General features: G+C 38.0%; 2 protein-coding genes across 2 annotated transcripts in view; one reads left to right on the forward strand and one right to left on the reverse strand.

Moving 5' to 3' along the window:
• MASTL (microtubule associated serine/threonine kinase-like) overlaps positions 1–17442 on the reverse strand; it is a 34259-nt gene extending 16817 nt beyond the window's left edge. Inside the window, exons 1-6 of the mRNA XM_008579466.1 lie at positions 17257–17442; positions 13254–13391; positions 6734–6873; positions 5951–6039; positions 1950–2056; positions 1129–1279 (exon numbers count right to left, since the gene is read on the reverse strand). Of these exons, the coding sequence (XP_008577688.1) occupies positions 1129–1279; positions 1950–2056; positions 5951–6039; positions 6734–6873; positions 13254–13391; positions 17257–17442 (811 nt within the window). The remainder of the gene's footprint in view (positions 1–1128; positions 1280–1949; positions 2057–5950; positions 6040–6733; positions 6874–13253; positions 13392–17256) is intronic.
• An 883-nt stretch (positions 17443–18325) lies between these two features.
• Positions 18326–27799, forward strand: part of YME1L1 (YME1-like 1 ATPase) — a 37886-nt gene continuing 28412 nt past the window's right edge. Inside the window, exons 1-2 of the mRNA XM_008579464.1 lie at positions 18326–18514; positions 24288–24419. Coding sequence (XP_008577686.1) covers positions 18482–18514; positions 24288–24419 — 165 coding nt within the window. The 5' untranslated portion in view covers positions 18326–18481. The remainder of the gene's footprint in view (positions 18515–24287; positions 24420–27799) is intronic.

The raw sequence follows: 27799 nt of genomic DNA on the forward strand, positions 1-27799 counted from the left end.
GGTTTAAAAGATTTGTGGCACAGCAGATTGCTGGCTCAAAGATAGACTAGTTACTGATTGTTATGTAAAGATACTGAGAGATTGCTGTAGGAAGGAATGTTTGCAAAGATCAAGCTTTTGTTAATTGCCTTACTGGAATGTCATCTGGCTTGTTTCACTGAAAGTTACCAGCCTATACTGTTAAACTATAACCCCACCTATGTCTCTTCCTGTAACTTCCTGGTCTGGAAAATAAATGCAGGAAGAGAACCCCAATTCGGTGTTAATTTCCCAAGGAAGAGCTGCCTCTCACTGGAGGGTGCCTGGGAAGTCAACCTCTTCAGGGCCTCTCACTGCTCAGAAGAGACGGGCTTTGAGTAATCCTTTGCATCTCTGTCACCCAGGGGAAGTGGGGTGACAAATCCGTGGGGGGTGAAGCAAAGCAAAGCAACACTGTCCCACTCTCCTCCTCTACTACTTGACATTTGTCTTTTATTGTATGCAAAAATATCTTGATTCTGAGTTTTTAAACTTAAGCTACCTCAAAATCTTTTGGAAATAAATTTATAAAGACACACAATATTACAGGCACTACATCTTCTCCGTATATGATTTCCATAAACCCAGTATAGTGAAATTTACCCAGTGATCATTCCAATATTATAGGTAATTGAAGGATGTATCATTAGCTAGACTTTTTATTCTGTTGACTTAAAGATCTCTCATAATCTCTGTCAGAAATGGTATTTACATAGTGAAATACAGGAATGTCACAGACAGTTCAAGTATTTGCATTTTAAAATTATTAAAACTGTAGTTCACTTGGGAGAGTGTGGTGCTGATAACACCAAGGCCGTGGGTTTGGATCCCTATATAGGGATGGCCAGTTAGTTCACTTGGGAGAGTGTGGTGCTGATAACACCAAGGCCGTGGGTTTGGATCCCTATATAGGGATGGCCAGTTAGTTCACTTGGGAGAGTGTGGTGCTGACAACACCAAGTCAAGGGTTAAGATTCCCTTACCGGTCATCTTTTTAACAACAACAACAACAACAAAATTAAATTGATATTAGAAATTCAAAAATTTGAAAATGTTTTGTTCTTCAAAGAATACATTTAATGGATAAACTACCTCTTCTTTTATACTCACATGATTTTAGAAGTTTGCTAGAATAAGGAGTAGTGTCCTTTTGATCTATAGACATAGGACAAATAAATCCTTGAGAAAGCTGTGATGGTTCAGATACGCAAGCTGAAAGGATGTCTGCAGAGTCTTGGTTTTTTTCTGCAACTGGTGTGTTCTATTAAAAACAAATGCCAACAGATTTACCTTCACAAATACATCACTTAAGTATAAGACTGTTATACCACGTTTTCCCTAGCTGTAATAGTCTGTTTTGTGTTGCTATAACAGAATACCTGAAACTGGGTAATTTATAAAGAAGAGAGGTTTATTTGGCTTATGATTCTGGGACAGCTACATCTGGCATGGGCCTCAGGCTGCTTCTACTCATGGCAGAAAACAGCAGGCAGTCGGCAGGTGCAAGCAGATCACATGGTGAGAGGAAGCGAGAGAGAGAGAGAGAGAGAGAGAGAGAGAGAGAGAGAGAGAGAGTGCACCAGGGTCTTTTAAACAACCAGCCCTGGTGGGAACTAATAGAGTGAGAACTCACTCATTACTCCCCCCACCCCCCAGAGAGAGCATTAATCCATTCATGAAGGATCCGCCCCTGTGGCTCAAACAGCTTCCAGCACTGCCACATTGGGGATCAGATTTCCACATGAGTTTTGCTGGGAACAACACATCCAAACTCTATCACCACCTAACTAGATAAACTGTTAAAGTAATTTTATGTGCCTTATGTTTAAATCTATTTTGATCATACTTTTTTGTTCAAAGGGGGATTTTAAATTTTAAATGATAATCATGAAAGGGCATGTTATGTGAGTTTTTTCTTATCAAGTACTTACAAATCCCAAAGAGCTGATGAGAGATAATACTTGTCCTGGGGTTCTTGAATAATCTTGTCTAGGTTTAGCCATTGATGGTGTTGTAAGGATATCCATCATATTGATATCTATGCATGCAAAGAAAAGCATATGAATTTATTTAAAATTTTCAACTGTCCTTGACTAAAAATGAGTGCTATCTAACTGGCAACAAAATAATTTTTAGCAAGTCAAATATTGGAAAAAGAGGTGGTAAGGAATCAATACAAATTACAGGCATCTCATGTTAACTAATATGTTTAAGCCTAGGTCAAGGCAGAAATTGACCCAGATTAGCTTATTCAGTGCAAGATATTTTAAAATTATTCAACACTGACACACAATAACGTACTATTCTACTTAGATATCAGAAAAGGTAAGAGAAGTCTAATGCTCTGTATATGGTAAAGGACTTTAAAAAGTATATTATAAGTTTGAACTTAAATTTTGTTTACACCTCATAGTGATGAAGCAATAAGAAAAGGCAGTAATAATAATCTTAAAGGATATTTTACAAATAAAACTTAGAGTATTATGATATAAAAATGATTTAAATTAATCAGTAATATCATCTTAATACAAAACTTTCCTCATTTGTCATATTTTCCAATAAGTTATCTGAAATCCTTGGAGTCAGACTTGTTTCATAATTCAAAAATGTTTAGATTTTAGAAAGCTAATGTGGGGCCAGCCTGTGGCTCACTTGGGAGAGTGCGGTGCTGATAACACCAAGGCCACGGGTTCAGATCCATATATACTGATGGCTGGTTAGCTCACTTGGGAGAGTGCGGTGCTGATAACACCAAGGCCACGGGTTCAGATCCATATATACTGATGGCTGGTTAGCTCACTTGGGAGAGCGTGGTGCTCACAACACCAGGTCAAGGGTTAAAATCCCCTTACCGGTCATCTTTTTTTAATTAAAAAAAAAAAAGCTAATGTGGTGAATATACTGTATATTTTGGAACATCCATAGTGCATCTCATATAGCATCTGTAATCAAATATTATTTCTGGGGCTGGCCCGGTGGCGCACTGCTACAGTGCGCAGCTTGGGAGCGCGGTGGCTCTCCCGCCGAGGGTTCGGATTCCACATACAGACCGGTTCCCGCTCACTGGCTGAGCGAGGTGCGGGAGCAACACTGAGGTTTGCGATCCCGTTGCCGGTCCCGGTCCGGTACGGGTGTGACACTGAGGGTTGCGATCTGTTGCCGGACACGGAAAAAGGAAAAAAAAAAATTATTTCTGCATTGAAATATATGAATAGTCATATGAAGTGGGATTAATAAAGATTATAAATAGCCCCACATCAGCTCAGGTCAGATTTTAACAAACTGAGGAAAAATCTTTAGGTATTCATAACTGTTTGAACTTTTTACTTCCAAATAAAGAATTGTAGATATTTTTTAAGAAAAATTGTAGATCTGAATACATTTTCAAATAATTATAATTCTAGGGATTATAATTTGCAATAGGTTATTGCTAGGTTATTTAGATTATTGCTTGTTTATTTAAAAATACCTTTTTATCCTTCTACTGTTTTTAATAAAGAATATTATATGCTTTATGCTGCTACAAATCATTTTCTTCATATATATTTTGTTCTCTTGAAATATTTCCTTAGAATAAATTCCAAAGCATGTCACTAGATCAAAAAGAATTAAAACCTTTTATTTATTTTTTTAATTTTTATTTTTTTATAGGTGACCGGTAAGGGGATCTTAACCCTTGACTTGGTGTTGTCAGTACCATGCTCTCCCAAGTGAGCTAACCAGTCATCCCTAAATAAGGATCCAAACTGGCGGCCTTGGTGTTATTAGCAGCACACTCTCCCAAGTGAGCCACAGGCCAGCCCAAAAAACCTTTTATTTTTTAAAAACATATTGGCAGATTTCCTACAGAGAGCACTATGCTAGTTTACAATGCCCCTAGAAAAACTAACTGAATCATAAATATTCTATTTCTATGCCCATTTAATAGTGTAAAATAGTTCACTTATTCTTTTTTAAAAGAGTTTTATTTTATTTTTAATTGATATAATAATTGTACATATTTATGGGGCACAGTGTGATGTTTTGATACATGCTTACATTGTGCAATGATTAGATCAAGGTATTTAGCATATCCATTACCTGAAACATTTGTCATTTCTTATTTTCTTCCTTGGCAGCTGGCTGGTATAGGGATCTGAACCCTTGACTCTGGTGTTGTAACACTGCACTCTAACTAACTGAGCTAACTGGCCAGCCCCTATCATTTCTTTGTGGTGAGAACATTGAAAATCCTCTCTTATAGTTATTTTGAAATATACAATACAATACCACTAACTATACCACTAATCTTATTGAGCGATAGAATAGCAGAACTTATTCCTCCTAATCAACTGTAATTTTGTACCCATTGATCAATCTCTCCCCGACTCCATCTCTCCCCAACCCTCCCAGCCTCTGGTAACCACTGTTCTATTCTGTACTTCTATAAGATCAGCTTTTTTACTTTTTAACTTAATTTAATTTTATTAATTTATTTAAATTGGCACATTCTTATTGTACATGCTTATGGAGTACAATCTGATGTTTTGCTACGTATATATCATATAATGATAGGGTCAGCATAGTTAACATAACCATCACCTCATGCATTTATCATTTGTTTGTGATGAAACATTCAAAAGCCTCTCCTCTAGCTATTACGTGATATGTAAAACTTAACTGTTAACCATATCTACTCTACTGTGCAACAGAACTTCAGAACTTATTCCTCCTATCTAATTCTAATTTTGTACTTGTTGACCAACATCTCTCTGTTTTCCCTTTCTCCCTTCCCTCCCTAGTCTCTGGTAACCATTGTTCTGCTCTCTGTTTCTATATCAACTTTTAATTTTTATTATTTTTTTTAGAGTCCACATATGAGTGAGATCATATGGTATTTGTCTTTCTGTGCCTAGCTTACTTTACTTTACATAACAACCTCCAAGTCTATCCATGTTGCCACAAATGACATGATTTTATTCTTTTTTATGGCTGAATAGTATTCCATTGTATATATAGTAATTGATCCATTCATCCATTGCTGGACACTTTGTTGGTTCCATATATCAGCTATTGTAGATTGTGCTGCAGTAAATATTAAACATGGGAGTGGAGATATTTCTTTGACATACCGACATCATTTCCTTTGGGTATATACACATTAGTGGGATTGCTGGATTGCACAGTAGTTTTACTTTTAATTTTTTGAGGAACCTCTATACTGTTTTCCATAATGGTTGTACTAATTTGTACTCTCACCAACAGTGTGCAAAGGGTTCCTTTTTCTCCACATCGTTGCCAACACTTGTTTTCTTTTTTCTTTTTTGTGTATGTGTGACCTTGGTGTTATAACACCGTGTTCTAACCAACTGAGCTAACTGGCCAGCCCTTTCTTTCATCTTTTGGATAGAAGCCTTTCTAACTGGCGTGAGGTGGTATCTCATTTTGATTTGAATTTCCATTTACTCTTTTTTTATATTAGCATTTCTTTAATTATTACTAGTGAAATGAACATATTCCCATATATATATATGTGTGTGTGAACTGTGTGTTCATTTTCTTTGTCCCTTTGTTCATAAAGGTCTTAGTGGTGGCCATGTATATTAGAATATGTTTTTAGCTGTTAACCCATCAACATGTTATAGTTATGTTAGTTTACTGATGGTTGATTGGTAAGAAACAGTTTCACTAGGTACAGTCAGAAGACCAGAGATTGTGAGTTCCTTTTTGAAGATCCAAGGATCTTCAAGGACCTTTGAAAATCCATGAATAATCATTCCCATTTTTCATCTTTAATGGAAAAAAGATACCATTTTCCATTTCTAGCCTATTTTGGAACAAATAATTATCAAATTTTATTTAGCATAAATTAACAAAACAGTGAAAATTAATGAAATGTAGTCTCTAAAATTTGTTGACTTTTAAGAGGGCACTTACCTGCTATTTTTCTTACCTCTATTCAAAGTAACTTTGGAAAGGCCAAAATCTGTCAGTTTAATATGACCCTCATTAGAAATAAGCATATTGTCTGGTTTCAAATCCCTGCACATACAAAAGGCAAATAGTAAATAACAAACAAAGGGCTAGTTTTGATGTTAGAATTTCCAGAAAAAAAAAAAAAGAGAGGTAGAGAAGAGGCAAACACTATTTATTTCCTCTAAAATAAAGGCACTCATTGGTGGCTTTGAAAAGTGCAGAAGACAACTCTCAAAAGTAAAACATCTTTTGTATATCTTAATTTACAAAAAAGTTAAATGATTTAATACTAGATTATTTGGGGAATTATTTATTATATATTCCGTTAAAATAAACTTTGTTAGACAAAATCAACCTCAATTCATTCAAAACCACATTTACCTTTTCAAAGGAAGGTAAGATTAAGCTTTAATAGAGCAGAGAAACTTAACCTGACATTCTTCGCACAGAGGAAAACATTGTAAATCAATTGGGATTACAAAATACAATACTTTTGTATGATGATAGACGAGTAGAAAAGGATTCAATATTCTTCACATTAAAATGCTACACTCATGTTCAAGGCAACATATTTAAAAAACACAAGGAGATGAAAGAAGCGTTAATAGCATTTCTAAATTCACATAAGTTCCTACTAAACTTTAGATAACCTGGAAATATGGGCAAGTGATGACTGCAAATATTTGAGATTCAAATATTTAATATATAATTTGATTACTTGTATTTTTAAGTAATAGTTTAGAGAAAAGGCAGTCTTTACCTGTGGATGATTCCATGTCTATGAAGGTAGTCTAGAGCCAATGCTACCTCAGAAATGTATTTCACAGCCATCTCTTCATCAAAATAACCATATATATGTAGGAGAGACTTGACGTCTCCACCAATAAGATACTCCATTATCTATCAAAAATGAATTTAATGTTGTCAAATAAAAACAGTATGATTACTTTAAAAATACAGTAATTGGGCCTTATAGTTACATATTTTTATCATGGTCCTGTGACAAAACACATTTGCTTGTTATTGCTCATTATACATTAATATCAGATTTGCTCATATTACCATATTGTTTTTTAATTGAAAATTAAACTGTTTAGACTAAACCATAGACCCTTTATGTAGATTCACCCATTGTTGGCATTTTGTCACATTTGCTTTCTCCCTCTCCACATATATGCATATAAAACAAGTTTTCATATTTGAATTATATATTAATATTTATAAACTATAAGGTAAATAATATAATCAACATAAATATTTATTTTATATGCATGTATTTGTGTTTAATTAAAGAAAATATGGTAACATTAGCAAACCTGATATTAATGTATTAATGTATAATTTTAAAACTTGGGGGCTGGTAGGTTAGCTCACTTGGAAGAATGTGGTGCTAAAAACACCAAGGTCAAGGATTCAGATCCCCATACCAGCCAGCCACCAAAAAAAAAACCAAAAAACAAACGTTTTCTGAATAATTGGTGAGTAAAGATGAAAAATGGTCATAGCCTGTCATCACTAAATTCTTCATCATGTATCTCCTAACAAGACATCCTTACATAACTACAGTGCAATAAAATTCACTGAATTTAACACCAATATAATGCTATTCTCTAATACACAGTCCATATTCAAATTTCTCTGACTATCTTGATATTGTGTTTTATAGTATCTCTCCTCACCTCCCATTTCCAAGCCAGGATCATGCATGGCATTTCCTTGTTGTTTCTCTTCAGTTTCCTTTTATCTTGAGCAGTTTTTCAGCCTTCATGGGAGGTAGGCATTGGTGGGGGAGGAGTCTTTCATGACAGAGACATTTTTGAAGAGTACAGGCTTTTTTACAGAAGTCCTTCAATTTGGGATTGTCTGATTATTTCCTCATGATTTGATCAGGTAATGCATTTTTGGCAGAAATACCACATAAGTGATGTTGAGTCCTTCTCAGTGACTCCCACCAGATGAGACACCTAATGTCAGTGAGTCCTATTAACTGGGATCACTTGGTGAAGGTGAATCTCCCAGATTTCTTCATTGAAGTACTTTTTTTCCCCTTTGTAATTAATAAGTAATCTGTAGGCGGATACTTTGAGACTATGTAAATAACCTGCTCCCCAACAAACTTTCAATTATTTTAGCATCATGTGATCACCATTATTGCCTAAATCCATTATTGTTATGTTGGTTGAAAAACTATATTATTCTTTCCACATGTGGTAATCATTATTCTCAAAATTATTCTACAGTTTTAAGCTATAAAATATTGCCTGCTAAGAACTTAACAGAACAAGATAATTGCTTTCCTCTTCAGGTCAATACTTTTCCTGAGGTTGCAGAGAGGTTAATCAATATTTGTAGATGGGATCAATCATTAAAATATTTATTAGGCATCAAATCTCTGCTACATACTGTGCTAGCAGTACTGGGAATACAAACATGAATAAAATGTGGTCATTGCACTTAAAGGGTTCATAATTCAGTACTGGAAAAATACATAAGTAAACAGATGTATTTGAGCTCAAGAGAATGCTTATTTTCCTACAACCTTTGAAAGAGTGATTATCAATCTTTTTATCTTCATCAATGTAAAGAAAAAAATGGTCTTGTTTAAATGTTTACTTCATTAATTATTAGGAGGATTAGGCATCTTTGCACATTGTTTTTGGCCTTTTATATTTCATTTGTGACCTGCGTCTTCCATCCTTTGCCCATATTTGTACTGGGGTATTTATCCTTTTATTGAATTGTAAAATCTGTTTACATAGTAGTAAAATTAGCCCTTTGTCTTCTAAATATTTTCTCCAAACTTATAATTTGACTCTATGTATTTTGTGTCACATATTTTAAAATTTTAGGTAGGTTTTATGTTATACTCAGTAAAACCAGCTCTACCCTATGCTTATAAAAATTTTCATGTCAGTTTTCTTCTAGTGCTTTTATAAATTACCTTTTTAAAGTAGAAATCTGATATAAAAGGGAAACAAATGAACTGAGCTGTATATCAAGTTTCCTAACCACACAGAGTATATGTCAAGTGACTTCAAAAAACAGAATCTTGACAGTACAACCCCAAGACAAAAAGAACTGCAAAGAAATCTTAAATACAGCAATTTTAGTATTAGTAAACAATATTGGCATTGTCATTGTGAAAATATTAGGTATATATATATATATGTATATATATATATGCTGTAAGTTAAAGTGGGTAAGTAATGTTAATATTGTTAGGAACCAATATTCTCATGGTAAGAGAAAAGAATACGAATATTGTTCCAAAATATTTTTATATTTTATTTTTAATATTTATTTTATATTTTCCAAATATTTTTTCAAAGATGTTAAGTTAAAATTCTATAATCTTCCACTGAATTGTGTAAATATGAGTATGAACTCATGATATATTTTTTTCTTTTTATTAAAATATTTTTTACTCTGTCCACTAAATGGCCTTAAAGAATGACAACTCAGTGGCAATGAACTACTAGTCACCAGCACCCAGATTATGGTCCCTAAATACTATTTCCCAATAAAAGGAGTTAGACCTCCTTGTCCAGACCTAGTACAGAACACTTACAAAATGAACCTTAAATATTTTGTCATGCCAGAAAGCAAGGAAACTATCAGAATACCAGGATGGTATAAAAAGACACAGAAGCTAACTGAAGCTTCCACTGGCTAAAGATGGAACAATTTGAGCATAGAAAAGAGTAATGACTGCAGTGGATCAAAAGATATCAAATCTATAAACATTCATGAATTCATAAAGATGTTAATAAAATATACCCATTTGGAAGTTTTGGAGGTTGATAGCTTGAAAATCAGAGATGAAAGGAATCAACCATTTCTTCTGCCATCCTTATACAAGCTGTATTTCATAGTAATGAATTCAATGATAAGGGACAGTTCTTTATAGAAGAATTCCAGCTCATGAAAGCAGAAGGAATAACAGAACTAGAAAATCATCATTTTACAAACCTTAATAAAAGAATGTATCCAGGACAATAATTCAAAGGATGCCAAAACCATTAAATGAAAGGTTGATGGGGAATAGATGAAACAAATTTTTGCAAAATGTTGATAACTACTGAAATTGGCTGATAGATATATGAAGTTCATTATACTGACCTTTGGATTTTTTGTGTATGTTTAAATGTTTCCATAATAAAAAGGCCTTTTCATCTTTATGTTCCTTGTACCTAGCATAGTACCTGGCATGTAGTAGTCAATCATTTGTTGTTATTGTGGCTACATTCAGTCATACCTTACCTCTTTGCTTCAAAGTAGCTTCCCATTTCTAAGAAATCTTTGTTTTGTCTAAACCAGTGTTTCTCAAACTTTAACATGCCTGGGGATCTTGTTAAATTGCGGATTCTGACTCAGCAGATTTGGACTGGAGACTGAGATTCTGCATTTCTAATAAACTCCCAGATGACGCTCACACTGCTTGTCTGTGGACAACACTTTTAATATCAAAGATCTAAACCAATGATGAACTTAGGTAAACAAGATATGGCCTACTACCTAACTGCAGGAATAAGAAATAAAAAATATTATAGTTGTTTACTTAATCCACTAATTCTAGGATACAAGCAATGAAAAAATCTACTAACTTGAGCAATTCAACCCAGGATTGATGCTGCAACCACAGTCATGGCTTTAGGGAAGGCATACACATGCATGTGAAACAGTATGTAGTAAAGGCATTAGAGAGCCTCAGGAAGAATTAAAGGATTAAGTAGCCCCTTGACTTCTCTGGGAATGGCACATAAGAATGTTCCCTTCTTTTTCTGTAAAGAGCCAGATAGTAAATATTTTAGGCTTTGTAGGTCTCTGTTGCAACTACTTCACTCTGCTATTGTAGCATAAGAGAAGCCATAGATAATATGTAAACAAAAGGATGTGGCTGGGTTCCAATAAAACTTTATTTACTAAAATTCAAATTTCATACAATTTTCATGTATCACAGAATATTATTCTTCTTTTGATTTTTTTCCAACCTTTTGAAAGTATAAAATCTATTCTTAGCTCAACAGGCTGTATGGAAATACAGAGTAAGCCAGATTTGGCCCATGGGCCATAGTTTGCCAACCACTGTCTTAAATCAATTATTCTTACAGTATCTAGTATTCACTTTCTTACTACCACTATGTATATTTTTTGACTCCCTCAGACAGTAAATCATTCTAAAAAGCAGACCCCCATCATATACTTTCTAAGAAGCTAGGGGGTCTCCTTTTAGCCTTGCTTTGAATGTGAATTTGAATACAAATTTATATCTTCACTCCAAAATCCTTGCCCCTAGAATCACCAGGTCTCATCTCCCATAGAGGAGTTCATTAAAACCAGATATTGCAATTCACAGTGAAGTTTTCATTGTCGTATTGTTTAGAACAATAGAAAACAGCTAAAAAATCCCCAAAACCAACTATCAATAAGACATTCATTAAAGAAATTACGAAATTCATAATTAAATCAATGGAATTATATGCAGTCATTAAAAAGGATGAGATCACCATTAAGTGGAAAAATAGGTAGAAGAATAGTATTTACAGTATGATCACATTTCACCATTCATTTAAACAACTGTTGTTTTAAAAACTTTTATTTTGGGCCGACCCCGTGGCGCACTCGGGAGAGTGAGGTGCTGGGAGCACAGCGGCAGTCCCACTGCGGGTTCGGATACTATATAGGGATGGCCTGTGCGCTCACTGGCTGAGCGTGGTGCAGGCGACACCAAGCCAAGGGTTGCGATCCCCTTACCGGTCACAAAAAAAAAAAAAAAAAAAAAAACTTTTATTTTTCCTGAATTACTCCTGATACTAAAAAAAAAAGTGCTCACTACTCTTCTAGAAAAGGTTTTTACTTTCCAAAGTTTTCTGACCTTCCTGTTAAAGCTTTGCAACACATTTAACATCAATCTAAGTATACACAAAAAATTACTGAAAGATTAGAAGTGAACTAAACCATCAAGTACCAGAAGAGTCTTAGAGTAGATACCATTTTTATAACCTACCCTGAATTTTTTGCTTCTATAGCCTGAAGCTGGACATGATGTTCAATTAGAATTCTGTTTAGTCTCAAATTTTTGGTAGAGCAAAAAGTTGATGTGTGACACAATTATGTTCCACAGAGTTGTGGGATGGCTTTAGCATATTGGGGGTAAAGGGTTTCCCCTCTTGGAGGCAATCAAATCATGAAAGGAATGAGATTTCTGTTGATAAACATATAAATTCCATGTCTAGAACCTATATCCTAAAGACCCATTCATTCATGGACAACCATTTGTATGTGCTAAACAGAAGCTGTTGGGGTTATCAAACATTTAATCCATAGACCATCTCTGAGATCAGAAGAACCTATGGAATTTGTAGTCAAAATACCTGCCATCCTTGCTTCCTCTCTGTGCCCCTTAAATTCCTCATTTGAATTAATGGAGTGGAAGCTGCTGCTTTAAATGAACAGAAAGCAACTCTCAAAGTCCACATACCCAAAACACATCACTTCCTGGTATCTTTCCTTATTTACACCAAACTTTACAAAGAATTTCTATTGTATGTCCTTTTCTTAACAAATATTTTTAGCATTGTGTCCCAGACACTGTTCTACATGCTTTATATTAACCTATTAAAATTTCATAACAACCTGTGAGGTAGGTACTATTATTACCTCCACTTTACAGATGAGAAAACTAAAGTGTGATGGTTAATTTTATGTGCCAACTTGGTTAGGTCATGGTACTGAGATATTTGGTCAAACACCAGTTTAAACATCTCTGTGAAAGTATTCTTCAGATGAGATTAACATTTAAATCAGCAGACTGTGAGTAAACCAGATTACCCTTCATAATGTGGATGGCCTTCAACCAATCAGTTGAAGGCCTTTAAGGAAAAAAGAATGAGGTCCCCAGAGGATGAGGGAATTCTGCCTCCAGACAGCCCTTAGACTGGAGCTGAAATCTCAACCCTTCCCTTGGTCTTCAGCCTGCTGACCTACCTTGCAGATTTCGGACTTGCCAGCTCCCACAATCCTGTGAGCTGATTCCTTAAAATAAATCTATGTATGCATGCAAACACACACACACACACACACACACACACACCCTCTATTGGCTCTTTTTCTCTGAAGAACACTAAGTAATACAACAGCTAACTTGGCCAAGGTCATAGAGCTAGTGGGTGCTGGAGCTGAAATTCAAATGCAGGTACTCTGAACCAGAGATTGTGTTCTTAAATCACTGGGTTCAGTGATTGCTGAATAAAGAAAAAAATGTAAAATCATTTACTCACCAAGTAGACATTGCTTGCTGACTGCAGTGAATAGTATAAATGGACAATGAAAGGACTTTTGCTTAGTGCCAGTGCATCTCTCTCAGCTTGTACCTGATGGGTCATATTTTTGTTGATCATTTCTGCTTTTTTGACAACCTACAATAGATAACATGACGACATACACAGTTATTTATTTTTTAATACAAAGTGTGCTCAGGTTTCAAAGTTACCATCATAGAAATGCAAAGAGAGAAAAAAACATATAGATGCCATTTGGAACTCACACTGCCATCAGAAAACTGTCAGAAAAACAGCTACAATGGTAAACATACATACCAACAAAAAGCAATCTTCAAGATGCAACTTCTTACCTCGCTATTTAGTGGAAAAAAGCATTATATCCCTTTTGAGAAGAAAAAAGAATTGACAAATACTCCGTAACTGCCTTGCATGTTAGTAGGAAAAAACTCTGTTCTGCTGTTCTTATAACAAAGTCAAATGATAGTAATGTTCCTGATAAGCTCCAGATAACTAGGAATCTTGGCATAGAGTAATAGTACCTAACATATATTTTTTTACTTCTGATTCTTTGAAGGATGAGAATAGAATCAGAAAAAGAAATAATGTCGGTTTTTTTGCCTAAGGAAAAAAAAAACTTAAGAATGATTAGAACTACTGCAACAATAGTCCCAAATGCTGTCTTAGAGAAAACAACTAATTATTCTTTTCAAGTTTCCAGGTAATTGGAACAGAAACAAAACTATAATCTACATTAAAGTTGGAGCACTAATCTGAATAGTCAATAACATTGGGATCAATTCTCAGGACTATTATAAGAAAAAAAAGCATATTTCTTTCAAAGTTTCATCAGAGTGTTTAATAAAATCATTAACATATGATGAATTCCAGCTCTACCTCCTTTCCACAAGAAAACTGGGGATCACTGACAAAGCAAGTCTGTGACATGATTTCACCTATCAGTCCACTGGATTGGAAGCTCTGTGAGGGCAGGTTTGTCTTGTTCAGGTTTGATCATGTAACCTAGATCCAACATACAAAGGGGAAACTCAACAAATTTACTTATTGAACAAATGAATGACCAACAACTGAGAATGGACCAATTTCTAACTATGGTAGAAAGAAAAGCACAAAATCTTGGGAACATATAAAGCAGGAAACAATTTCAATGGGATAGGCCTGAAAGATCAGGGAAGGTTTGAAGAGGAGCTAAGATAAACATTAATTCATGAATAAGATAGGTGATGAAGAGAAGGGTGTAAGAAAAGAACTTACAGAGGAACCAGAATAACATAAGCTCAGAGGCAAGAAAATACACAGCACTGAAGGACTAGTCAATTATCTGGGATGGTTAGAACATAGGGTGTGTGTGGGCCGGCCTGGTGGCGCACTGGATAGTGCGCCGCTTGGGAAGCGCGGCGGCGCTCCCGCCCGAGGGTTCGGATCCCACATACGGACCGGTTCCCGCTCACTGGCTGAGCGAGGCGCGGGAGCAACACCGAGGGTTGCGATCCCGTTGCCGGTCCCCGGTCCGGTACGGGGGCGACACTGAGGGTTGCGATCCGTTGCCGGACACGGAAAAAGACAAAAAAAAAAAAGAACATAGGGTGTGTGGATGATATAATGGAAATCTAAGAGCCAGAACTTGCAGCATATCTGCTTTTCTAAAGAGTTTGGACTTCAGCTTGCATGTCACAGCAAATAGATGAAAAAATAAAGATACTTATTCCAGTTAGGGGGCTATTCCAATAAATTAGATGTGGATACGAAGGCCTGATGGAACTCAAAAACATCATGTCAAGTGAAAAAAGCCAAATGCAAAAAACCATATGTTGTATGATTCTGCTTATATGAAATGCCATAAAAGGCAAACCTATAGAGATAGAAAGTAGAAGTGGTTACCTGGGACTGGGGGTGTTAAGAGGGGAGGCTCTGCAGATGGCTAGGAGAGGTCTTTTCTGCATGATGAAAATATTCTAAAATTGGATTGTGGTGATGGTTAAATAACTAAATAGGGGGAAAAATGAAGGCCTGTACTTGGACAGAGACTTGGGAATGGATAGGAAGGGATACAAAGAATAACTATGAGACAGTATTGACAGCAGTAGTTGAGAGATATGATACACAAATGAAGTAGAGGAAAGTTAAAATTACTTGGGTTTCTAGCCTGAAGGACAGGGATGACGGTAGTGCTATTAAGTGGAAAGAGGGAATACAAGAGGTTCAGAGTTTAGGCAGTTAGGTGGAGAGGACTGTTTGAGGTTAGGCAAATACAATTTTTTTTTTTTCCTTTTTTTTTTGTCTTTTTTCGTGTCCGGCAACGGATCGCAACCCTCAGTGTCGCACCCGTACCAGGACCGGCAACGGGATCGCAAACTTCGATGTTGCGCCCGCACCTCGCTCAGCCAGCGAGCGGGAACCGGTCTGTATGTGGGATCCGAACCCTCGGCGGGAGCGCCACCGGGCCGGCCCAGGCAAATACAATTTGTAAGTGCTTTCTAGATATTAATTTGACAATGCCTGGCAAGAAGTTGAAACTGCATCAGCAGACTGCTGACTTAACCTATCCTTTATAGCCTTCACTCAGTGCTAAAAATGTGAGTAATCTGAAGCCACATAAGTGGATGAGAAGAGTGGACAGAACAGCTTCAAATATATGTTGAATGTTTTTAGAATGATAAAACATTGTTGCCTGTATAAAGGATTGATTTAGGACATATTTCAGCTTATTCTTCAAGTAAAAGTACATTTTAGGCTTCACAATGAAAGGTTAGAAGAGAAAAAATGAGGTTCATTTAATGAGATCTTTTGTTTATACAGCAGGTCAGAAATCTTTATCAAAAATGAAAAAATTAGAATATAATGTGGAAGTGACTGTTAAAAATTTAATGAAAGTTCACACTCAATCCTGGTAAAGGCCAAATTAGTAAAAAGGATCCAAAAGATACATAAACGAATAGGTGATATTAACATTTAAAAATTTCATAACAGATATCAGAAAATAGTGCAGCTTCTTCCTGGTTAGAGTCAAACTTGATAAGTCAGTGTCTAAAAACTAATCATTTTTTTCTGGTGGAAAAATCTAAGCAATTCTGGGCCGGCCAGGTGGCGCACTGCTACAGTGCGCCGCTTGGGAGCGCGGCGGCACTAACGCCGAGGGTTCGGATCCCACATACAGACCAGGTTCCCGCTCACTGGCTGAGCGAGGTGCAGGCGCAGCACCGAGGTTTGCGATCCCGTTGCCGGTCCCGGTCCGGTACGGGCGTGACACTGAGGGTTGCGATCCGTTGCCGGACACGAAAAAAGACAAAAAAGGAAAAAAAAAAAAAAAAAAAAAAAAATAAAAAAATTTTTGTTTCAAAAAAAAAAAAAAAAGGAAAAAAAAAAAAAAAAAAAAAAAAATAAAAAAATTTTTGTTTCAAAAAAAAAAAAAAAAGGAAAAAAAAAAAAAAAAAAAAAAAAATAAAAAAATTTTTGTTTCAAAAAAAAAAAAAAAAGGAAAAAAAAAAAAAAAAAAGAAAAATCTAAGCAATTCTGTATGTCAAAGCAAACAAACAAGGAAAACAAAACCACCAATTACTTAAAACTTTTTGGATTTACAAACCTGACTCAAGCCTGGGTTAAACTATGAATCAGGGCTTTGGCTTTAAGTTCCTGTTGTACTAAGGCCGATGTAACCATCTCAGTCCAGTCCCTTTGCCTTTGGTTTCAAGTTTCCTCACTTGCTAACACTGGCCAGGGAGAAGGGGGTTAATCTTTGTTATTCTCACTGAGCAGCGATTCTTAAGCATCCAAGAAATGAAGAGAAGGGCGGGGCAGAGGCGAGACACCCGACCCGACCGCTGATGTCACCCCAAATGAAGAAGTCAGCTCGCAGGGCTCTGGAGGCTTCAGCACCCAGACTAGTCGCTCCAGCAACCCCAGAGCCTGCCAAAGTCAGGGGGGCAGGAAGGAAGGCCATAGGGCCGGCCTCTTTCCCTCTCTTGACTCCTTGACTTCCTACCTTCACTGCATAAAACTTGCCGCCTTTCTGCCCCAGATACACTTTCCCGAAGGCGCCACGGCTAATGGGCTTCACTATGGTGAATTCCTCAATGGAGGGCGGTCTTGGCACCGGAATCCTATTCACGCACTCCCCTGTCGCCGCGCCTCCTCCACTCTCCTCCTCGCTCTCCGCGGTGGGTTCCATCACTGGACAGCCCAGATGGAAGGTTGCAGCAGGCCAGCCGCCAAGGCCCCCTTCCCAGCCGCAACTCCCGCCAACTGGGTTCAAAGAAAGGCTCCACCCACGCCGCGCGCTGGCTGTGACGCCATCGCGTCGCCGCGCCGAGCCCGGCGCAGCCCGGTCTCGTCACTACCTCTTAGACTCCGAAGGACCCAGTGAACGTGAGGGCGTAAGGGCAGGAACGCCGGGAAAGTTTCCACCCCATCAGAGACTCTTCGAGGACTAGGACCAAGGTTGTGTGAGATCATTTGTAATGAGGGAGGAGGAACAAACAGTTCTCGGCCGACAAGAAACGGGACAAGCGGGACTTAAATCTGAAAAGCGGGATTTGAAGAGATTTCTCCCGGCCTCCAGACGAGGCTGGTGAGAAGCTGTTCTTGTTCCAGTCAAGACCTGAATTTTCTTCCCTCCTTCGCGACCCCCACCCAGTGAGAAATATAAACCAGTTGGTATTGTTAGTTAAGCCATGGCTAGGGATAAAGTTTGGAAGCTAGTGAAGTCACGGAATGTGGAGAAACCGGATGAGCAGGAAGCGGATGGCTGACCCTGTAATCTGACGTTTCCACAGGTTGTCACTTGCCTGACTGAAACAGATTAGGACCAACAGGAAGAATTTTTGATTTACTTGGGCGAAGATAAGGAGCACTAAATTGTAGCAAAAGACCCAGTCGGAATATTAGCTGTAAAAAGTCTGAGGGAGAGGCTCAAAGGAAGCAAACAAAAACCTACACATCGGCCCCTGAAGAGGCGGAACGCTGACGCACCGCCCTGGTGGTGGCGCCCACTTGCCCCGGAAGTACTGTTGCGTTAGAGCCTTGCCTTCCGGGGTAGACTGTCGTTGCGGCAGCTGCGGGAAGGGGAGGCCATTTTCCGTGTCTGGGAGGACTGAGGGCAACGAGAGGGAGAAAAAGAAGGCAAAGAAAGGGCTCAGCGCCTCCCCGCCAGGCCGTGGACTGAGGGGCAGTTTTGGCAGGCGGGTGAGGTCGCTGACGGCCCGGAGGAGATGTTTTCCTTGTCGACCACGGTGCAACCCCAGGTGAGTCCGGCATTCAGCCCTCTTTCTTCGGCCCTCCCGCGGCTGTTTGCGGGTTGCATTCGTAGAAACGGTTCCGCGGAAGGGGAAGGGATTAACCCAACGTGAGTCCCAGTTTTGAGAAGTGGCTCAGGGGATAACGCCGAGAATCGGGCCTGAGACTTAAAAGGGTTGAGGACGGAGCTGTTGGGGGCAGAGGCGTGAAAATGAACGTGGTAGAGATCTTGGCTTATGGAACCGATTGCGTGGAATTTCTGCTACTGAATCCGTCGGGCGTTGTTCAGTGTCTGGCATTCCGGGGTGGGGATGGGGAGGTGTCTCCGCCGTAGACGTAAACGGAGCCAGTAATGTTCCCTTTCCATCCTTCTGACTCTCCCAGAGGCTTAGGTATTCAAAACCCCGACCCCCTACTCTTTCTTTTTTTTAATTTAACCCAGACATGATTGTTTTTCCCTTTTTGACCAGAAATGCTAATGTATTTTTGAGTCGTTATTGCTTGCATTTGAAATTTTGATTCTGCTTAATCCTCATCTTTTTCTAAAGCAAGAGTTAGGGCAGAGAAAAATGATTCCAAGGGTGATTATTACCCTCTTTGAAGGGTAATTCACTTGTTACTCTTATTCTTGGTTCATTTCAAAAAAATTTTTTTTGTGTGTGTGCTAGTACTGACTTAATGATAGAAATTGAAGTGGTTAGTTATCTATCGGTCAACAGTAAGGTACCAGGTGAACAAAGCAAGTATGGAATCTTGTCTTATGACAAGATTCTGTAATATGAAGTAAAGATAAGTAGGAGTTAGCTAGGTGAATAGTGAACAGGTATTCCAAGTAAACAAAAATATCTGGAGGTCCTGAGATAGGAAGGAGTTTAGCAATTTAACAGATTGGAGGAACAAAACTAAGGCTAGTGTGGCTAGAGCATAGTGATTAAACGGAGCACTGACAAATGAGGTTGGAGAGAAGCCTTGAGACACATACAGGGAGTTTGTTAAAGGAGTTCAGATTTCACTTTGCGTGTGTTTGGGAAACATTGAAGGTTTTAAAACATGATCAGATTTTCATTTTTAATAAACCATTTGGGCCCCTTGACGTGGAGAATATGAGAGGACATGAATGGAAGTGTTATCAGTTAAGGATGCTAATGCACTAATCCAGGAGAAGGATTTTGCTCCACAAAAGTAGTGGCAATGGTTATGGAAAGAAGGGGGTGAGATTTATTTTGAAGAAAATGAAATTTCGTGAGATTAGGTATGAGAATTGATGAGAGAGGTGTTTCTGGTTTGAGCAGCTGGATGCATGAAGGTGCTATTTACCAAGATGACTATGTTTTGAGGAGTCCTAGCAGTTGTTTGAAAAAGAAGTCTGATGTGGCCTTTCAAATACAGTATCACACTTTTTTTTTTTTTGTACAGTATCAGGCTTTTTTTTTTTTTTTTTTTTTTTTTTTTTTTTTTTCTTCTTTTTTTCTTTTTTCGTGTCCGGCAACAGATCGCAACCCTCAGTGTCGCGCCCGTACCGGACCGGGACCGGCAACGGTATCGCAACCCTCGGTGCTGTGGCCGCACCTCGCTCAGCCAGTGAGTGGCCGGTCCGTATGTGGGATCCGAACCCTTGGCAGGAGCGCCACCGCGCTCCCAAGCGGCGCACTGTAGCAGTGCGCCACTGGGCCGGCCCCAGTATCAGGCTTTTTGAAACTAAACTCCTTATCTCAGTTCACATCAAGTAGGCCTGATTTTAGAATTTACCATCAACTGGATGTGGAGTTAGTGGTATGTGATGTTGGTAGAGTTGGGGAAGGGATTTTGTGTAATATAGGCAGTCTTAACTGGGCTCAAATGCTTATGTAAGGCCCTCATGCATTTTATACTGTAAAAGATAGTAAACACATTTGGAATTCCTGGTTGCTTAATTGGTTGAATATGCTTCAATTTAAATGGTAAAAATAGGGAAGACACAGAAAATGAACTTTTTTCATTGAGAAGAGGTCAATCTTAATTTAAGACCTTCTTTTGGGTAAGAAGAGGCAGTAACTAATTAATATAAACCTTTTGAAAGAAATAGGCAGATAATATGTATCTTCAAACAATTTGATTTCTTTTTTTTTTAAAAGATGACCAGTAAGGGGATCTTCACCCTTGACTTGGTGTTGTCAGCACCACGCTCACCCAGTGAACTAACCGGCCATCCCTATATAGGATCCGAACCCTTGGCCTTGGTGTTATCAGCACCACACTCTCCCAAGTGAGCCACGGGCCGGCCCCCAAACAATTTGATTTCTGTAGTTTTAAAAGAACTTCTTTCTTTCACCCTAAAAATAATACACACTCTTTGCCAAAAATGCTGAAAATTAATATAAATAAGAAAATAGAGTTCATTCATTTTATTACCCAGCGATACATATTTTAGAATAAACTCACGCAGGGCTGGCCCGGTGGCGCACTGCTACAGTGCACCGCTTGGGAAGCGCGGCGGCGCTCCCGCCGAGGGTTCGGATCCCACATACGGACCGGCCGCTCACTGGCTGAGCGAGGTGCGGGAGCAACGCCGAGGGTTGCGATCCCGTGGCCGGTCCTGGTCTGGTGCGGGCGCGACACTGAGGGTTGCGATCCATGGCTGGTCACGAAAAACCGACAAAAAGGAAAAAAAAAAAAAAAGAATAAACTCACGCACACTTTTTTTCCGCTACACAAACATGAGTATGTGTACTTTTAAAAAGATAGTTTTATAATCTGCTTTATCATGTAACAACATATCATGAATTATTTCTATATCAATATCATGGAATGAGAGGTCTTTAACAGTGTGGAATTTTGAGTCAGATTCTCTGGGTTAGAATCCTTGCTCCTATACGTACAGCTATGTGACTTTAGACATGCCACTGAACTTGTCTAAATCCTTGCTCTTTTCATCTATTAAATGGGAAGTGTCTATTAACTGGGCTGCTTTAACAGAATACCTGAGACTGGATAATTTATAATGAACAGAAATTTATTGGCTCACTATTCTGGAGGCTGAGAAGTCTGGTATCACGGTGCTGCCATCTGGTATGGACCTTCTTGCTGGGTTTTAACATGGTGGGAGGTATAACATGGCTAACGGGCAAAAAGAGAGAAGGAGCAAGAGGAGGCAGACCCACTCCCACATAAGAACCTTATCAGGAACCCATTCCCATGATAAACGTAATAGTCCATTCAGGAAAGCAGTGCCCTCACGACCTAAGTACTTCTTGAAGGTCTTCCCTTTTTTTGGCCGGCCCGGTGGCGCACTGGATAAGTGCGCCGCGCTGCGGCGCTCCCGCCCGAGGGTTCGGATCCCACATACAGACTGGTTCCTGCTCACTGGCTGAGCGAGGTGCGGGGGCAACGCCAAGGGTTGCAATCCTGTTGCCGGTCCCCGGTCTGGTACGGGGGCAACACTGAGGGTTGCGATCCGTTGCCGGACACGGAAAAAGACAAAAGACAAAAAAAAGAGAAGGTCTTCCCTTTTAAATCTTAATGCCAACAAAATTTCAACATCAGTTTTGGAGGGGAAAGACATTCAAACCATAGCAGAAGTATAATAGTAACTAATTTTTGTGGCTGTTAGGAGGATTAAGTGAGATAATATAAGTAAAGCATATAGTACAAAACCTGGTATAAAGTAAGAACCCATTTAGTTTATTCATTTATTCAACGATATTTATTTAGCACCCACTGTGCGCACTGTCGTTATACTGGGATACAGTATTGAATAAAATAGAGAAAATAAGATAGAGAAAAACATCCATTGCCACATGGAGCTTACCTTCTAGTGGGAGAGTGTGGTATCATAGAAATATTTATTCTCCGGTCTTTTTCTCCAGTGCCTGGCACAGAGCTTCTAAAACCCTTGAAATTTCCTGAGTTATTCATAATTCATGAGCCCCATTTAATCACATCTGAGTTTATGCCAATGAGGTGACTTAGGGTATAGTTTGTAAATAGCCCCAGGATGGGGCTAGTCACCAGAAAGACCAAGTGATTAGAGGGTATACTTTCAGTCCCCATCTGGGGAGGGCAGATAGTGCTGGAGGTTAGGCTTCATTAGAAACTCTTGCATGAGAAGATTCAGTGAGCTTCTGAGTTGGTGAGTGTATGCATTCAGTAGGGTATCACACCCTGACACTATGGGGGACAGAAACTCCTGTGCTAGGGACCCTTTCAGACTTTGCCCTATATACCTCTTCATCTGGCTGTTCATTTATTTTATTATAGACTGGTAAACATAAGTAAAGTTTTTTCTCAAGTTCTTTGAGCTGCTTTAGCAAATTATCAAACCTGAGGAGGGGGTCAAGGGAACCCTGATTTATATAACTGGCTCGTCAGAAGTGCGGTGACCTGGGACTTGTGACTGGCATCTGAAGTTCAGGCAGTCTGGTGGGACTGCGTCTTACCCGGTTGGGTCTGTGCTAACTCTGGTGAGTGTCAGAATTGAAATGTTGGACACCTAGCTGGTGCTGGAGAATTGGTTGGTGTCACAAAGCAATAGATAGAGACAGATAATAAATGACATACAGATAATTAAGTGTTTGATAGTGAAAAGTGCTAAGAAGAAAAAATAGAGCAGAGAATGTGGATAAGAAATATTTTTAGGGGAGGGTTGTTGAAATATTAGTGTGGCTAGGGAAAGGATTCATGAAAAGATGCCTTTTGAGCAAAGAACTGAAGGTAGTGTGAGAGCAAGGTATGTTGCTAACTGGATAAGATAGAATAAATAGCAGTGCAAATGTCTTCCAGTGAGAGCCTGCCAGGTGTGTTCCAGGAACAGCAGGGAGGCCAGTGGGGCTGGAGTAGAGAGAATGAAGAAGAGTATGATAGGAGATAAATTCAGAGAGCTAATAAAGAGCCAAACAATGGAGTGCTTTATAGGCCACAGTTGTTAGGATTTTGGTTTTTACTCTTCTTCTAAGTGAGAAAAGAAGCCATTGGAGGGTTTTGAGCAGAGGATTAATGTGAACTGGCTTTGGTTTTGATGTGATCACTTTTATCCTGTGCTGGGAATATACTGCAGCTGGATAAAGGCAGTAGCAGGGAAAGTAGTTAGGAAGTTATTGCAAAAATTTACACATAGATGATGGTGATTTAGAACAGGATGGTGGCAGTGGGGAAGTTGAGAAAATAAAATTCTGAATATCTACTTACTATTTTTTTATTGTCTATGAAGTACTTCATCTGTGGTACTATCATTTATTTTGCCACTCCCATAATGGTGGATATTTCCAGTTTTCCACTATTTTAAAAATGTTTTGATGAAAATTGCTCTCTGTGCATTGCAGTTATTTGTCCGGTTGTTTTCTTAGAGTAAATTTCAAAAAGCTGGATTGCTGGGACGAGAAATTTATTCATTCTCTATACTTTTGATTCATATATGTGGAATAGTATCCTGAAAGAATAGTTTTCTTCCCACCAGCAGTAAATCTGTGTACTTACAATTTTTAATATATAGATTTTTTGTTTTTGTTTTTGTTTTTAAAAGATGACCAGTAAGGAGATCTTAACCCTTGACTTGGTCTCGTCAGCACCATGCTCACCAAGTGAACTAACCGGCCATCCCTATATGGGATCCGAACCCGTGGCCTTGGTGTTATCAGCACCACACTCTCCCAATTGAGCCACGGTCTGGCCCATTAGTATATAGTTTTGATATGCAGTATATGTTTAACTTTTAACAAATCTCAAATTCTGACAAGAAAAAGGAGATTGTTTCTGTTTTTATTTTTTAAAAAACACTAGTTAATTTTAACTTTTGTCTTTTGCTAGGTTACAGTTCCTCTGAGTCATCTCATCAATGCCTTCCATTCACCAAAAAACACATTTATTTCTGTCAATGCATCAGTTTCTCAAAACCAGCATCGAGATGTAGCTCCTGAACATGAGGTTCCCAGCAATGAGGTAATAGTTTTTACCCTGGTTGTGTGAAAAAGCCTTTTTGATATAGTAAATTTTAATCAGGTTTAATGAAATATCTTTATTTAGGCATTTATAGTAAGATGTTTTCTACCTTCAACTTAATCTCTTGTAATTAAAGGTATCTAACTCTGGCTTTTATTGTACCTATTAAAAAATTACTTTGTTTTATGTAGTCATTGAATTTTTTTAAATTTTCATGTAACATTGAATTTGGGATTCATCTCCTAGTTCCTACTTGTGTGATACCAGTCAGATATTCTTTTGTGTTCCACCAACAGTAGTGGTGAACCACAGGTAACTGACTGTATTAGTTTGTTTCTGTTGCTTAAAACAGAGTACCTGAAGCTGGGTAATTTATAAAGGAATAGAATTTATTTCTTACAGTTCAGAGGCTAGGAAGTCTACAGTCCAGGGGGGTTATCTGGTTTAGGGCCTTCTTCCTAGTGGGAACTTTCCAGAGTCCTGTGTTGACCAGGGTATAACACAGTGAATGGGCTGAGTGAATGAACTAACCTCAGTTGCTCTTCTTTCAAAGCCATCAGAAATATGCCCAGTACTTCAAGAATAGATCAGTCTGTCCGTGAGGGTACAGTCCTCACAATCTAATCACCTCTTAAAGGCCCCACCTTTCAATTACCTTAATCAGATTTCCCACCCTCTTAAGATTGTTACGGTAGGGATTATGTTTCCAATACATGAGCTTTTGGGGGACACATTTGACCCATAGCACTGACCATAATTGCCTCCCAAGTCTCAAGGAAAATATAATAGTAAGACATTATCATCTGCTGCTTTGTAGGAGCTTTCAATACAATTGAACCATTTAAATATAGGTATTTGAAAGTGAAATGTATAAAGCTAGGAAACTGTACTTTCAGTGTTCATATAATTATAAAATCAGCATTGCCTAGGATATAGGGAATTATGAACCTAAGAACCTTTGTATTTGCAAGATTCATTAACAAGGTAGTTGCTTACAAGCTTAGAATACATTTTTCATAGAAAAGATATTATAATCTGTAGTTAAGTTTCCCAAAAGCCTCCTGAACCCATAAATAGCTTATGTTCTTAGTCTTGATATCAGGAGCTATGGCAAAGGACAGTAGAGGAGGAACTGAAAAAGAGTTCGCTTTTTGAAGGGGGGCAGTGTTAGGATAAGTTTTTTTTTTTTTTTTTTTTTTTTTTTTTTGTGAGATCGGCCGCACCGCGCTCAGCCAGTGAGCGCACTGGCCATCCCTTTATAGGATCCGAACCTGCTGCGGGAGTGCTGCTGCGCTCCCAGCGCCGCACTCTCCTGAGTGCTCCACGGGCTCGGCCCAGGATAAAATTTTAATTAGGTGAAAAGTTTTTTTGGGGGGGGGGTCATCTGTAGACATTTCTTTTATACTATTTGCCTCTTTCTATAGGCAGTCCATTGTCTTTCTACTGTCCTGACATCTTTCTCCCAAATTATAGTCTAAGAGAGACTTAGTGCTGAAAATATTATATCAAAATTGCTATATGCAGCGAAATTATGTTCATTTTAGAAATTTTGGAAAATATTAATGTAGGTGGAAGAAATAAAATTCATCTGTGATCCTGTTCTCCAGAGATAATGCCATTAACATTTTGTGTTTATATTTCATGTCTCTTTTTTCTGTGCTTGTTATATTTTATAATAATTAGATTGTGCTGTACATGCTGATTTAGATTCTGCTTTGTTCATTTAATGGTCTTATGAACTTGTTATGCCATATATTTTCTGTATATGTATATTCTTTTTTTTGGGTGGCTAGCCAGTCAGGGGATCCGAACCTGTGGCCTCGGTGTTATAAGGCTGTGCTCTAACCAGCTGAGCTAACTGACTAGCCCATTTGCTGTATTTTTAATGATTTCAAAATATTCAATGTTTGATGTCCCATGTCGAATATTGTTTCCAATTTTTATGTTGTTATAAACAACATCATTGTTACTATCCTTGTTGCTAAATCTTTGATTATTTCATCAAGTGAAGTTGCTTTGTCAGTGCTGAAGTACATTTTTTGGCCTTATAAAGTAGCTAAACTGTAGAAGTCAGTGTTCAGGTTAAGACTAATGCTGTCAGATACATAATTGTTCTTAACCTCTGATATACCTAGCTGCATTAGTCTTTCTATTTGTCTTTAATGGGTGTTCTTTATCGTATCACAACGTTTTTCATTTTCCTTAAGCATCCTACCTAACTTCTACTCTCACTTTCTTTGCTATGTGGGTCTTTGTTTTCAAGTCTTGTTCATACAAACATCCACTCCCAAATGCAAGCAAAAACATCTTTTCAATTTCCTTCAAGGTATTGATGTCTTTTCCTTTTACCTTCTGACTTCTTGAAAGAGTAGTCTGAACTTATGTCTTGTACTTGAAAAACTTTGATTCACACTACATCTCATTGTGATTTGGCTATTACTTTTACCATCTTACAGAATTATTTTGCTAAAGTCAGTGGTGGTTTTCTTAGTGTTAATTACAGGCCTTTTAAAAAATTTGCATCTTTCAACTTATCATTTGCATTTGACCTTGCTGTGAACGTCCACTACTTTCACAATACTCCCTTGAATTGAGTGATATTTCTTTCTTTCTTTCTTTTTTTTTTTTTTGAGTGATACTTCTTTGATGGTGGTTTTTTCTCTCTGTGTTTTCCTGGCGTTTGCATTTGACCTTGCTGTGAACGTCCACTACTTTCACAATACTCCCTTGAATTGAGTGATATTTCTTTCTTTCTTTCTTTCTTTTTTTTTTTTTTTTGAGTGATACTTCTTTGATGGTGGTTTTTTCTCTCTGTGTTTTCCTGGCTTCTTAAAATTGCCAACCCATTAAATATTGGGTTTACTGTGCATTTATCCTTAATCTAATTTTCATCCTTCACATTCTCCCAGGTTATGTTATTCATATTCATATCTTCAGTTTACATTTGTATATGAGGATACTTCAAAAAGTTCATGGAAAACTTCGTATTATCTTTTAATTCTGTTTTCCCAGGAACTTTATGAAGTACCTTCTTATATCTATATGCTGATAACTCTCAAATATATCTCCAACTCTAAAGTCTCTCGAAATTTTAGAGGAATTTATCTAGTAGTTTGTTAGACATATTTCTCTGGATAGGCTCCAGGTAACTCAAATGTAAGATGTCCAAAATTGAGTTATTTCCTTAAATTTCAGTATATTTGGTCTTACTGTGGCTTCAGTCCCTCTTTATCAGTCTGGGTCCTTCCAGGAGAGGAAAACCAGACAGTCATTTAAACAGTAGAAGTTTAATATTAAAATTTAATACAATTTCTTAGTTTAATATGTAAAAAAACCCCTATTTTTACATGGGATTGGAATAGCTAGGGATTAGCGACTAA

This window comes from Galeopterus variegatus, unplaced genomic scaffold (genome assembly GCF_000696425.1).
Source record: "Galeopterus variegatus unplaced genomic scaffold, G_variegatus-3.0.2 Scaffold1890, whole genome shotgun sequence".
Classification (NCBI taxonomy): Eukaryota; Metazoa; Chordata; class Mammalia; order Dermoptera; family Cynocephalidae; genus Galeopterus; species Galeopterus variegatus.